Source organism: Periplaneta americana, chromosome 14 (genome assembly GCF_040183065.1).
Source record: "Periplaneta americana isolate PAMFEO1 chromosome 14, P.americana_PAMFEO1_priV1, whole genome shotgun sequence".
In the NCBI taxonomy this organism is placed as follows: Eukaryota; Metazoa; Arthropoda; class Insecta; order Blattodea; family Blattidae; genus Periplaneta; species Periplaneta americana.
Window position 1 is genome coordinate 90,286,161 of NC_091130.1, and position 15,587 is coordinate 90,301,747.

The following is a 15,587-nucleotide window of genomic DNA, read 5'->3' on the forward strand; positions in this document are numbered from 1 at the left end:
TTGGCACTTGGAACATAACTAGTCTTTATAGAACAGAAGGGGTAACATTAGTAGCAAACGAACTAGCTAGATATAGAATAGACTTCGTGGGAGTACAAGAGGTTAGGTTACATGGGAATGGCATATCACAAATAGGAGATTACTTGTTGTATTATGGGGAAGGAAACAATAATCACCAATTAGGAACAGGATTATTTGTTCATAAAAGAATAAAATCAGCAGTAAAAAAGGCCGAATTTATCAGTGACAGGTTATCATATTTAGTACTTAAGGGTAGATGGTGCGACATCATAGTTATAAATGCTCACGCCCCTACAGAAGAGAAAGACAACCATATAAAGGATAGCTTCTATGAGGAATTGGAACATACTTTTGATCAGTTCCCTAGATATCACATGAAATTTTATTGGGGGATTTCAACGCTAAAGTAGGACGGGAGGATATTTTTAGACCAACTATTGGAAAAGAGAGCCTACACCCAATTAGTAGTGACAATGGAGTTAGATTAGTCAACTTTGCCACATCGAAAAATTTAATTGTCAAAAGTACAACATTCCCCCATAAGGATATACAAAAATATACTTGGACTTCTCCAGATGGATTGACACACAACCAAATAGATCACATCTTGATAGATAAACGGAGACATACTAGTATAGTAGATATTCGAACTTTCAGGGGTGCAGACTGTAATTCTGACCATTATTTGGTGATTGGAGAATTAAGAGAAAGATTATCAGTAGCCAAGCGAGTAGAGCAACAAGTTAATATTACTAAATTCAATATTTTGAAATTAAAGGACGAGGAAGCTAAGCAAAATTATCAGGTCGAAATTTCGAATAGGTTTCCCACTTTAGAAAGTTCTGACGAAGTTGAGAAACAATTAGATGTTAATAGCGTGTGGGAAAATATCAGAGATAGTATCAAAATTGCAGCTGAGCAGAGAATAGGTTATTATGAAACTAAGAAAAAGAAACCGTGGTTTGATGAAGATTGTTGCATGGTAGTAGAAAGAAGGAAACAGGCAAAACTGAAATTCTTACAGGATCCAGTTGAGGAGAAGAGAGATAATTATTTCAATGAAAGACGGGAAGCAAGTCGTACACTTGGGAATAAAAAGAGAGGTTACTTGAAGGAAAAACTGAATGAGGTAGAAACAAATAGTAAGAATAAAAACATTCGAGATTTATATAAGGGTATAAAGGAATTTAAGAACGGATATCAGCCAAAGGTAAATGTGATCAAGGATGAGAATGGTGTCTTGCTTGCAGACTCTCCATCAATCCTAAACAGATGGAAAAACTATTTTGCGCAACTACTAAATGTACATAGGCCAAATAGAAATGATCGGGACGAAATTCAAATACAAACTGCTGAGACATTTATACCCGAACCCACACTTTCAGAAGTCGAAATTGCGATAGAAAATCTGAAAAAGTACAAGTCTCCAGGTATCGATCAAATTCCAGCAGAATTAATACAAGAGGGTGGAAGTGCATTATATAGCGAAATTTATAAACTTGTACTTGCTATTTGGGAAAAGGAAATTGTACCAGAACAATGGAAGGAGTCCATAATTGCACCTATTTTTAAAAAGGGGGACAAAACCAACTGTGGTAACTTTCGAGGAGTATCACTTTTGTTGACGTCGTACAAAATTTTATCCAATATTCTTTTGAGGAGATTAACTCCGTAAGTAGATGAAATTATTGGGGATCATCAGTGCGGTTTTCGGCGTAATAGATTGACTATTGATCAGATTTTTTGTATTCGACAGATAATGGAGAAAAAATGGGAGTATAAGGGTACAGTGCATCAGTTATTCATAGATTTCAAAAAGGCTTATGACTCTGTTAAGAGGGAAGTATTATATGATATTCTTATTGAATTTGGTATTCCCAAGAAACTAGTTCGATTAATTAAAATGTGTCTCAGTGAAACATACAGCAGAGTCCGTATAGGTCAGTTTCTATCTGATGCTTTTCCAATTCACTGCAGGCTAAAGCAGGGAGATGCACTATCACCTAGAATATGCCATTAGGAAAGTTCAGGATAACAGGCAGGGTTTGGAATTGAACGGGTTACATCAGCTTCTTGTCTATGTGGATGACGTGAATATGTTAGGAGAAAATACACAAACGATTAGGGAAAACACGGAAATTTTACTTGAAGCAAGTAAAGTGATCGGTTTGGAAGTAAATCCCGAAAAGACAAAGTATATGATTATGTCTCGTGACCAGAATATTGCACGACATGGAAATATAAAAATTGGAGATTTATCTTTCGAAGAGGTGGAAAAATTCAAATATCTTGGAGCAACAGTAACAAATATAAATGACACTCAGGAGGAAATTAAACGCAGAATAAATATGGGAAATGCGTGTTATTATTCGGTTGAGAAGCTCTTATCATCCAGTCTGCTGTCCAAAAATCTGGAAGTTAGAATTTATAAAACAGTTTTATTACTTGGACTCTCACTCTGAGAGAGGAACATAGGTTAAGAGTGTTTGAGAATAAGGTGCTTAGGAAAATATTTAGGGCTAAGCGGGATGAAGTTACAGGAGAATGGAGAAAGCTACACAACACAGAACTGCACGCATTGTATTCTTTACCTGACATAATTAGGAACATTAAATCCAGACGTCTGAGATGGGCAGGGCATGTAGCACGTATGGGCGAATCCAGAAATGCATATAGAGTGTTAGTTGGGAGACCGGAGGGAATAAGACCTTTAGGGAGGCCGAGACGTAGATGGGAGGATAATATTAAAATGGATTTGAGGGAGGTGGGGTATGATGATAGAGACTGGATTAATCTTGCACAGGATAGGGACCGCTGGCGGGCTTATGTGAGGGCGGCAATGAACCTTCGGGTTCCTTAAAAGCCATTTGTAAGTAAGTAAGAACGAATCTCTTCTGCTTGTGTACTCTCTTCTTACCTTCCTTTACCTTCATTTACAGACACAAAATCCTTTTTCCAGGCATGCATCTACTAACATCATCAGTATAGAATTCGTAAATCAAGTTCAGTACGTAGCATGACTCAGTACCCTGCCAGGTATGGGGTTTGGTGTAGACAACATCCCGTGGTTCTTTACCAGTTCTTTAGACTTTCTAGCCATAAAGTTAGAAACTTTAAATTCTTCAATTTTTTTTAAATTCCAATATTGTTAGTATTTGGATTTGTTCACGCCTATTGGTAATAATCTTATATTTTGTTTTCAGTTGTGAAATTATCTCTGAGTCATGACTTGTAATTTTGATATTATCTTCACTATCACTATTGGAGGAAATTTTTAAAATTTTCCTTTTTAGAGCATGCATTACTTTCTTTGCCTTTTCTTGTGAATACAGTAGGACCTCTATTATCCGTGGTAATGAAGGGGGTGGACTGAACAGTTAATAGAAAAGGTCGGATAATCTGTACCATAAAATATTTTCATGAATTAAGAGCATAATAGTTTCGTAATTTGAAACTCCTACTGTACTGCAACCATTGGTGTCCTCATACTAGTCTCGCCATAAATAGTTACAAACTTTGGACTCATACTGCACAACCAGTTTTAGGGGTAATAAACCACCCTTGCGTTAACCGTCACCCTGGTTCATTGTAAGTTCGTCAGTGATAGAGGAAGCACATACCAGCAGTTTTAAGCATGGAATGGGGAGATTACGATAACCGTGTTGCTGCAAGAGCATTGCATAAGGTTGGAAAGTCTGCTAGTGAAATTTTCCAGACCTTAAAAAGACTAAAGATTGGTTGAATGTTTGTTCACTGGACTATCCAGAGGTTCACTGAAATCGTGTCTGTTAAGGATTGCTCAAGGGAAGGTCGACCTTGAACTGTACGGACTGCAGCAGCACAGAAGGCAGTGGCAACTTGGATACGCCAAAATCCTGTCCAGAAACAGTCAGTCATGGCACGGGAGCTCAACATGTCGCAAAGATCAATGTCCAGGTTGCTTAGTGAGGACCTTGGACTTAGAACTTATTTCCGAAGTACTTGACATTACCTCGATGCACGACTGAAGAAGCAGAGAGTGCTGAAATGCAGACGCCTCCTGCAGCGTTACGCCCACAATGGACACCGAAGAATTTTCTTCATAGACGAAAACATTTTCACCATTGAAGAGACTTTCAACTGCCAAAATGACAGGGTGTATGCATCTTGCTCTCGGGAAGCCCGTGAAAAAGCTCCGAAAGTTCAAAGGGGCCATCATCCCTCCTCAGTTATGGTTTGGTGGGCGGGAGAGTTATTCTGGAGCCATCCAGTTGCATTTTTGTGAAATGGGGGTTAAAACCAGCGCAAAAGAGTATGAAAACACGGTACTGAAGTCTATTGTAAAAGACATAAACCACACATTGTTCCAGAATCAAAATTGGAGTTTCCAGCAGGATTCTGCTCCAGCCCATAAGGCGAGGTCAAAGCAAGTGTGTCTTAAGCGTCATGTGCCTGATTTAATTTCTACTGCAGACTGGCTGTCTGACAGTCCGGACCTCAATCCCTTGGACTACAAACTGTGGTCAGTGCTTGAGGGCATCTTCTATAAGAAGGGACACCCTACAATTGAAAGTTTGAAGCATTCGTTGTTGGCAACAATGGAGACTGTGCGTGCTGCAATAGATTAATGACCAGAAAGACTTAGAGCCTGTGTGAGTACAAAAGGTGGTCATTTTGAAAACTGATTAGTGGTATGTGCGTCAAGAACATGTAAATACAACATATTAAAAGAGCATTAAAATATTTCAAGCCATTTTCGAGTTTTCAATTAATTAGTTTGTAACAGCATTTATGGCAAGACAATGTACACACTACAGTATTACACTAAACAATATACTGGTTATAATAACCAATGGAAACATAAAAACAGTGAAATACAGTAATATGTAGCACTTTATTCTTGTTTCATGTTTACTACATCGCGCACCTTTATATACTTCGCACAAAAACATGACGACCTTCCCTCATCCCCTTCACCAGTTAACTGCAGGCACGCGCAAGGGATAAACCCTTAGCCGAGTTGCCAATTCTTGAAGTCATTGTGATTTGCGAACGTTTTTCAAACTCTGTTCCGTGAAACTGCGATTTTCAGCGAGACTATATTATCTTTGTAAATATACCTTCATTTATAAATCACTAAAACAAAATTGGTATAAAAATGAAGAAACTTATTTTAAAAATACTTTATATTTATATTTTCACTAACATGTTTTGCCTAAATAAACAAAGAAATGCAGAATTCTATAATAAGTGTTAAATTCTCATGTTATTGAAGTTCCAGAATTTTATACTTAATTAAGGATGTTACGCTGGTAAAATTTTCGGAAACTGTGATCATTGAATAGCAATGTATAGTACAAGAGAGTAAAATTAGATTTTATCCGCTTTGCCTTGGGTGATAATTTCCACAAGCAATTAAAATGTTTACTCTAGTGTGCTATACAATATTTTATTCATTACTGGTATGTAAATTTAATTTTAAATTGTAGGTCGTTTCTTTGTAATGTGTTGTTGGCAAAGAAGTTCGTATATATTCATTTTAATTAATGCTAATATGTTGGTTGTCATATAGAGAGTCATTTAAAAACATTTAATTCACTGCTGTAAGTTAGAAAAATTTTTAACACTGCTGTGAATAATGTCATTATTTAGGTTGCTAAGGACGGTGAAATAAAGACCAGTTTAGATACCAGTCATGGATAAATGTATTCCTTTTAGATCATTTTTTCATAACACGAAAATCATATTAAAGCACAAAAAAGAATAGGCCTATATTTGTTTCTCTGCCAGTTTAGTTGCTGAATCGATGCAAATTTTCTGTAGGCCTAAGGAACGTTATAAGATACGAAATATGATTGAATTAATTAAGGATGCATGTACACTTCTTATACCTTAAAATTCTGTTATGTAAAATATAGGCGTAATATAAAATTTAAATTTCTACACCAACTATTGAAGTTCATTCAGGTAAAACAACCTGTATTAGTTTCTTTAGCTATTTAACGACACTGTATCAATTACTAAGTTATTTAGTGTCGATGGGATTGGTGATAGCAAAATGGTATTTGGCGAGATGAGGTCGAGGATTCGCTATAGATTACCTGACATTCGCCTTACTGTTGAGAAAAACCTCGAAAAAACTCCAATCAGATAAATCAGTCAAATGGGGAACTGAACCCACGCCCGAGTACAACTTCGGATCGGTAGTCAACTCAGCCAACTGAGCTACGCCAGTGGCTCTGTATTAGTTCTGAAGTTATGATTTTAATGTAAAGTGCGGCATTGGCTATAATAGCTGTTAAGTGGAAAACGGCATGAGCTTTTTTTTCCTCTTCGCAAACTATATTCCATAAAACCCTTTTCCTGGTAATTCCGAAAGTGCTGGATAGAATCGAATGAAATTTTTTCTGTATTCTTAAACATAATGTACAAATCAGGCCAGAATATTTCCGTAAGTTTATTTGCTGTTGGTGATATCTTTTTCGCGTACTGTTCACATACTGTTCGACGAAGTAAATCACGTATAAAATCGTCTATCTTACCGAATTCTGTTTTAGTTTATTTTCTCTTCAGTTGGTGAATCGTAATTCTTAATTTCTATGCCCCATATATAATTTTTTTACCAACTCCGCCGGTTGCGTCCGATGTTAAGTGATTAAGATTTGTACTTATCAAACTGCCTTAACTTTCGATTACAATATGGATAGAATTTCTAACGTTAGAATAATTTTAACACTTTGTTTTTTTAGCTACGCTCCTCTACAAATAAGATATTCTGTTTTATTCGACGGTGTTATTTGTTCTTGTGATGGTCCTGGATCTTCAGGTGAATCAGGAGGCCTGGCTGCGGATCATCTGCTACAACACTCATTAATCATGGCCGGAATAAATAGACATATTGAAGCGCACAACGGTATTAAACAACACGTCGACAAATGTCTAAAAAGATACTGAAAACGGGTGAAACCCAACAGGTAGAGGCAATGACTGCTAGATTTGGCAATGCTGGGATCTATTGTATTTCTGCCACGCGGCTAGGGGTTGAGTAGAGGATGGGGGTTTATGAGGGATTACCAATTCCAAGAAGAGAGGCAGTCATGTTTTCGAATCAAGTATACTGGCACTCTCGTATTGTTATGCGAGATGAGCCACAGTTTTTTCTTTCACAAACTGCTAATACTTCTTCTTTTGACATCTTGCACATAATGATTAAATTATGCACAAGTTTTCAATTGTGTGGAAGTTCTTGGAGTAATTTATTTGAAAGGAGATCGTGACTATTTTACAAGTTGTGAGAAACACCCCCTCCCAAAAGTAAGTGTTTCTACTACCAGTAACAGTAGCATTCCTACTACATACTATGTAGAGGTAAAGGCTGTAATAATCGTCTAGCAAAAATGCATAGTAACACTATATACTGTTCTTCATTTTTCTGCGGCAAAAAAAAGAGAGACAATCAGATAATACACCAATCAGTTAATAGGGTGATGGATAATCGAGATTCTACTGTACCTCTTTTCTGTCAAATGCTTCTTCTTAATAGGGGATTCCCCAGCAGCCTGTTATCTAATATTTAGTAATTCAGTAGCAACATTCCAAGTAGTGGTATCTCTTGATTCGTCTTACACTTGTTCAATTCTTTGCCCCACAATAGTTTCTTCATCTGGACTATCACAGTTTTCCCTTTCTCTCAATTTATGAAATTTAATCCTGCATTAGATACAAACTTTACAGCATTAGCTACAAAATTTAAATCACTAACAAAGTCTATCATTCATTTCTGAATTGGTCTTCAATTTCTCACAACATGACTGAGTGTTTCTTCTTGGAAAGGATTGCAACAGAAAAGTTGTTCATGTATACTCATTGCAAAATGTAACACTTCACAACATTAAATTATATAAACTCTTTACACATTAAGTTACCTACACAGCACTTGTTACAAACATAGCTAATTTGCAGAACTGCAAGTCATGTTCTGAATTATGCTGCGTCTATTGGGAACACTAAATTGATATATATTTTTAACATGCAGCCCAGACACTAAATAACCTGAGATGTTGATACAGCATCGTAAAATAATCTACTAAAAAAACCGTGCAGCCAATTGCAAATGAAAAAATTCCATACTTACAACAAAACTGTGTTCATTATAAAATAAATCCTACTACCATAAACTAACTTTAATCATAGACATGCTACAAGAAAATATTAAAAATTAATGTGTTCGTCCTTTACATCCATAGTAGGATTAGGTAATCGGTAAGTTACCTACGCAATTTTCGATAATTCTGGAGGACCACCACCCCACGATTTTCAAACTTCTTCCATCCCTCCATCCCCCCCCCCCCACACACAAACGACGATTTTATGCTAGACTTTAGAAAGGTAATACAAAAAAAATTCGAAAACATACAGTAGCCTAATTTCGACTATAACCTAACAATCTATCACAACCTAAACTAACCTAAGCCCAATCTATGCTAACCTCAACCACTCCAAACATCACCAAACAGTAAACATCGCCTAGCAACAAACATAACATTACTCTATCATCCAAAACTACATAAAACTTAAAAAATCCAAGACATGTAAAACCATGGTCCCACCACACAGAGCTTCTAAAATCCACGGAGAGGTTTCCTCCAGAATTAATAAACTTTGTAGTTATGTTAGGCACATACGGACTTGAGTTTTTAATTATTTTTTTTTTTAGTTTGTATGTTTTTGAAACATTTGAATTACCTAATGTTCTTAACATTTAAAATATTTAATGTGGCACTCAAAGGGTGCCTATAATTAAAGATCAATTCCATATCTTAAACAGAACTCAAGATATACCAAAATATGTGAAGGTCTGCAATGCGAATTGAGGCAATTTTTCACTGTTTCAAATAGCTCTTATAACTGTTATCTAGGGCATATGAAGCCTTTTATATTTTAATTTCTAATTGGTTATAAGAAGTGCCGTAAATATTATTAAAATTGGAGAGGGTAAGGTTGTATGTATTGTTGATTTCATATGGAATGACCCTGTAATCAGTAAAGAAGCGCAGGAAATGAGATATATGTGCTGCCCTTCCACCTTGATGGAGCGATCCCGCCTGCCAGCACCTCTCTGATGGCCCCTATGTTTATAACAACTTTCTACCCTATTTCAATGCGAAATTGGTATTGGCACTCAATTTTTCTTTGGTTACCTCACTGTCAACAATAATTTATGTTAAAACATTAAAAAGAGCACATTTGTCTGTGTTTGTTGAATGCACATCACACTTACGAAAACACTTTTCAGTACCAATAATTTATTTTGTGTGCACAAGATTGGAATTTTGGGGCAAGAGGGAAGTAAGGTAACCGTGTTATGAAGTTGGTAATTGCTAGGAGACGTCGTTGCATATAGACCACTTTTACACTAAACCTAACCTTAGTGTATACAACGTATACTAAAACACTAACCTAACCTAACCTAACCTGTCACAGATTTAGGAAAAGGTTAGGTTAGGTCAGTTTAGGGTTTTAGTATATCTTGCAAAAACAAATGGTCAAACGAGCGTTGAGCGACTTCCGCCGATTTTGGAATAGACACCGATGCAGTTAGGTTAGGTTAGGTTAGGTTAGGTTAGGTTAGGTTAGTTTAGGCTTTTAATATCCCGTCAAGATGAAGCTGAAAGCGATTGAGTGTGATTTTTTGTTTTCTATGTTTGGCAGTTCAAGTGCGTCGGTGTCTATTCCAAAATCGGCGGAAGTCGCTCAAGCTCGTTTCACCTCACAGGGTCATAATAAATATACAGTTACTGAAAAAGAGCGATGAATTTTGAGGTTCATTAATTACATGCCTAGCATTGCTGCCAATACCGAAGAAAAATAACACCAAGAAATGTAACGACTTCAGAATTATCCGCCTGATATCGCACACGCCAAAGATTCTCCTGTGAATACTAAATTTACATTTATATTCTAAGATGGAAGGATATGGGAAGACGAGCAGTTTGGCTTCAGGAAGGAAAAAAATAGGTACGAGAAATGCAATTGGACTACTACAAACAATCGGCGAAAGATAACTAGAGAAGAATAAGAAGTGTATAGGCTATAGTATTTGTGGACTTAGAAAAGGCGTATGACAGAGTGGATTGGAACAAACTGATGGAGATACTGAAGAAAATTGATGTAGATTGGAAAGACGGGAGGCTGTTCAGTAATCTTTATATGAAACGAGTCGAAGTCAGGATAGGAAAACAAATGTCTGCCGAAGTAAAATAGTGGGAGGAGTACGACAAGACGCCCTTTATCACCTATCCATTTTAACATCTACTTGGAAGATTTATTTTGTGTGCACATGGTTGGAATTTTGAAGTAAGAGAAAAAGGAAGGAATCCGTGTTCTGAAATTTATCCTTTATAATTTATATCAACTGAGACCTGATAGTTTTCTGACGTTAAGAGAGCAATTCCAAGTGTATGAACTTACACTCTAGAGTAAATGACGAAAGGGCGAAACTAGAGTAAATGATGAAAGGGAAAAACTAGCTCACGGGAAGTTCTGGTTAGTATATTAAATTTTGGTCCAAGGAAAAGTACTGATCTTTTACGAAAATACTACCGTGGCTCACTGAAGTAAAGCACCTGAAATATTAAATCAGAGTGTCGTCAATAAGTCTACAGTACTTACATACGTTCCACTTATAATTCGAAGGCTAAAGCTGTTGCTTATACATTACAAATTCTCGAACTAATCACAAAGTTGTAAAACAGTTTATGGGTAATCAACCAAGGTGTAATAAACACTGCATCCTAACTAGAAATATAGCGAAATTATTATTTAAAATAATCTTACTCTTCAGTAGCCTATAAATACCTGGGTTTGACAACACCGCAACAACTTTTTGAAGTATGAATCTCCTCTCTTTTCTACTGGATGTTTGAATCCGCACAGGCAAATCTCTCAATGCCTTAGTTAGCTGCAACAAGATTAATTCATAGTTAAGAATATCTTACCACTAAAAAATCACTGTACAAAACATTCCACGTGACACTCACCTCACTATCCGCCATATCCGACATGGTTATAGATAGGATATTAACTAACAAGAACAGTCCTCTTAAGCATAAAGCAGCGTTTTTCTACCTCTTCTTCTTCTTCTTTTCCTTCTTGCTTTATTTACGGTTGTCCTATCATCTTTGAAAAAATATTTCAACCAACGAGATAGAAAGAGAAGACTATAGAGTGGCCATGTTGTCCTGTACAACGCTCTTTGCGGTGCCACTGCGAAACACGGCAGATCTGAGCTAAGCGCCCACCTTTGTAAAAATTCGTCTGCTTACAATGTTGTTTAACGGCGGTAAGGAGTACAAAAAAACGAAGAAAAAACATGCCTGTTGTGTGTGCTGCATATAACTGCAATGTCAAAAGGAAAAAGACAACTGATATATCATATTTCATGTAAATTTTATGAAGTTAAGTCCATAGTTTCGTTAATTAGCAGCATTTTTTTTCATGCATAAATAAGTAACAACGCCCGGTATAAACAAAATAAATGATTCACTGGTAATGTACTTAAACTAAATACGGATAAAACCAATACAATTCCGTTTCAGACCCAGTGAAAAACAAATAGCAATACAATATTAAAACTGTATTTCGTCACCGGCATCCTTTATTTCTGCTCCTTCTGTCCTTACTGCTTATACAAGAAACGATTAGCTGTAGCTTATAAGAAGTAGGCCTATTTCGAAGACAAACGATTATTCAAATAAATGGTTCACTAGTGATAAAGTTAAACTAAATACGGATAAAACCGCTACAATTCCGTTTCAAACCTAGTAATAGCAATCAAATATTAAAATTATATTTCGACACTCGCATCCAAAATAACGCAAAACTCTGGGGTAGGTCGTATTGTTGTTGGTATTTTGACTGGAAGGACATGAAAGAACATAATTGAGCACCCACGTGCAATAATGGGGTAAGTATGAATATATTTCGTAACTACTTACCCCATTATTGTACGTGGGTGCTCAATTATACACTAATAATTATCTGTGGTGCCACAGCCCTTGAAAGGCTCAGACAGACCAGCCGGCTGTTGGCCTCACGTTCACATTTCGATAATAATTTTACTTTACTGTAACAAAAAGACTGAAAGCGTGTTTTGTCATGTTTCACCCACGTTACAAGCTTGGAGGTAAAGGTTGTTTACTACATATAGTGCCTACTTTCATTCTATATCTTATGGTATAGTAAATAGTTTTGCAACGTGTAGAGACTGGGAAAACAATTTAATAAAATCATCCGAATCATACTCGTTCATTTTATAGGCAATCTTGCAGGTCGCATTTAAAAGAACCTAGGAATATTAACATTTTCTTCAGTATATTTGCTAGGACTTCTTGTCATACTACATGACAATTTTGCTTAGGTTATTCTTTTAAGCATTCCTTCTAGGAATAGCTCAAGTGTTTTAAATTTAGCGTACATAAGTTTAGATTAAGTTCCTAGCACGTATTTGACGAAATACTAGGTTTTTCCACTTCAGTTTAACTGATTTATGCAAACGAAATTAAGACAGCTGACGATTCTAATGTCAGTTATCACCACGCCCACTTTGTTTTGGGCGCATAAGTTCATTACCGACGGTCGTTCAATTTTCTTCAAACATGGCGGCGCAATGACCACTCTATATCTTTCTCTTTCTAACTCGTTGATTTCAACGAATAGAGACAGAAGCTCCCTCTCTCCGGGCAATAGCTGCCGTCTTGTCAATTATAATCTCACAGTCTAGTATTTACAGTCACGAAGCTCAATGCGTAGTAAATATGCAAACATTAGATAGCTGCCACCACTACGATCGCTATTATCGCATCATTACAGACAAAATGAAATAGTACCGGCACAGTCTATAGTTACGGGAAAATTTTAGAACACGGACTGCACCTACCAAATTATGTCTTAAAATACTAAAAAGAGCAGATTTGTCTGCGTTTTTCGAATGCGCATCATTATATTTACGAAAAGGCACTCTTCAGTGCCAATAAATTATTTTGTGTGCACAAGGTTGCAATTTTGAAGTAAGAGGGAAAGGGCACCCTCAAAACTCAAGCTTCGTGACTGTATATAGTAGACTGTGGTAATCCTAAGGCCCGTAACACACTTGAAGAGTTTTCGCTAGCGAGAAATGTGTTGCGAGAAAGAGGCGAAGAATCTTCCTCCACACACTTGGCGAGTTCTCATTATTACAGATCACACCTCGTTATGATCATCTATGCACTGCCTTCATGCAGAAAGCATTTATATGATTATAGTAATGACACAGTCTAGTATGTACAGTCACGAAGCTTAATACTTACTAAATATGCAAACGTAACCAGGTAAAATATGCACTCATAGGTAGTTGCTCACCACCAGGATCGCTACTATCGCCTCATCACAGACTCTTTCCCAAGCAGACCATAAAATGTATTGTAGAGCCCGGACGAGAAGTTATGGCACCAGCGCGAGGGACGCATTTTAGTTCGTTTGTTTGGACTCGCCCTCACACTCAACTGGAGGGATGTTGGGTTAGCTAGTTGGTTACTAGCAAAGACGTTGTAGTTATATATCTAGACACACAATTGGCGCTGGTGTCGTGTACAAATTTGAAACCTCTCGCGCAGGTTCGCGCGACGCCATGTTTTGGGAGCACGAATGATTGTTTTTATAAAGCATTCGGAGATGAGAAAATACCATTGAGTATATAGGCCCTTTCTTAGTGGATTTTCTCCTTCACTGTAATATAACTAAACTGATTTACGTATTTTCTAAGGCATAATATAAAATAGCAGAAGTAAATCTAAATATTGTAACTAAGCATTGTTTTAAATATAAACGCCTTATATTGCTCATAAATAGACTTATTAGTTTATTTTTATTTTCTATGACCTAATGCATGGAATATTTTTACTTACGTTATTTTATATACGTTAGAAAATACATCAACAATTTATTTAAATTATATTACAAAGAGAGGGATGTCCGCTAAAAACGTCTATATACCCAATGATATTTTCCAAACACCTAACGCACTGTACGTAATAATAATTCTCAGTGTTTTGAGAATCAGAGGCGGCATGACTCTTCTACTGCAGACATTGATTCCAATTCCCTCATTCTTACATCATTCTCAATGACACAATATTGTTAAAATGTGATTGTATTCATTGCTGGCTTAGTTGTTAAATCATTAAGAAAAATGTGGTGTAATAAATCTAAAGACCCAATTTATGGTACGTAGCCTAGCAGCAGTAAAGAAAATCTCTTTTATTTTTTTAACAAAAAAATAATGGGAGTCTTATCATACCATCATCTGAGATTATAAAAATATGTCGCTCAAGAGGAGTAGAATATTCTACTCCTCTTGATGTCGCTTAAGTGAAAGAGCGATTATACAGATATTGACAGTTCAATGGCATATTACCACCCACTCTTACATCGTGTGAAAACAATGTGCTCTAGAAGTAAAACACTTGTACAATCTTTCTGCACTTAGGGCCTAGGAACATATTTTAGAAAATGGATCCCAGATTAGTTTAAAATATGATTCTCGGGAGGATCTACAATCCATTTTCTAAAATATGTTCCTATAAGTGAAGAAAGATTGTACAAGTGTTCTACTTCTAGAGCACATTGTTTTCACACGATGTAAGGGTGGGTGGTAATATGCCATTGAACTGTCAACATCTGTATAATCGCTCTTTCACTTAAGCGGCATATTTCTTTAATCTCAGATGATGGTATGATAAGACTCCCATTATTCTTTCGTTAAAAAAATAACAGAGATTTTCTTTACTGCTGGTAGACTACGTACCATAAATTGAGTCTTTAGATTTATTACACCATATTTTTCTTAACGATTTAACAACTAAGCCAGCAATGAATACAATGACATTTTGACAATATTGTGCCATTAAGAATGATGTCTGGAAATTACCATTGGGTATACAGATATTTTTAGCGAACATCCCTCTCTTTGTAATATGTTTTAAATAAATTATTTACGTATTTTCTAACGTATATAAAATAACATAAGTAAAAATATTCCATGTATTCGGTCATAGGAAATAGAACTAAAGCAATAAGTCTATTTATGAGCTATATACGGCATTTATATTTTAAAAAATGCTCAGTTACAATATTAAGATTTACTTCTGTTATTTTATATTAGGCGTTAGAAAATACTTAAATAAGTTTAGTTATATTACAGTGAAGGAGGAAATCCACTAAGAAAACTCCTATATAGGTGCGTACACACTTAGCGAACGAACAACGAACGAATGATGAAGCAAAACTTCGTTGTTCGTTCGCTGTTTGAAGCGACGTACAAATCATCAGCAAATTGTCAGAAAACGTTCACATTCGCTGATTGTCCGCTATAAAGGCAGACGAAAATATAATTATAGCAAGTGCAGGCCTGTTTCATAAACACAGTAATAATATTAAGTAATAGTATTACAGTCATGAAAACAATTTTATTAACCGACTAAATTCTGTTTCATAAACGTTTTGCACGAGTCATAAAATACGTACGTACAATACCCAGATGATTTGAGGTT

At 36.2% G+C, this 15,587-nt stretch overlaps 1 protein-coding gene across 1 annotated transcript in view; it reads right to left on the reverse strand.

The window, feature by feature from the left end:
- The window catches only part of l(3)80Fj (lethal (3) 80Fj), a 499,933-nt gene extending 488,739 nt beyond the window's left edge, over positions 1-11,194 (reverse strand). The window contains exons 1-2 of the mRNA XM_069845727.1: positions 11,040-11,194; positions 10,858-10,960 (exon numbers count right to left, since the gene is read on the reverse strand). Coding sequence (XP_069701828.1) covers positions 10,858-10,960; positions 11,040-11,063 — 127 coding nt within the window. The 5' untranslated portion in view covers positions 11,064-11,194. The remainder of the gene's footprint in view (positions 1-10,857; positions 10,961-11,039) is intronic.
- Between the last annotated feature and the right edge of the window lie 4,393 nt (positions 11,195-15,587).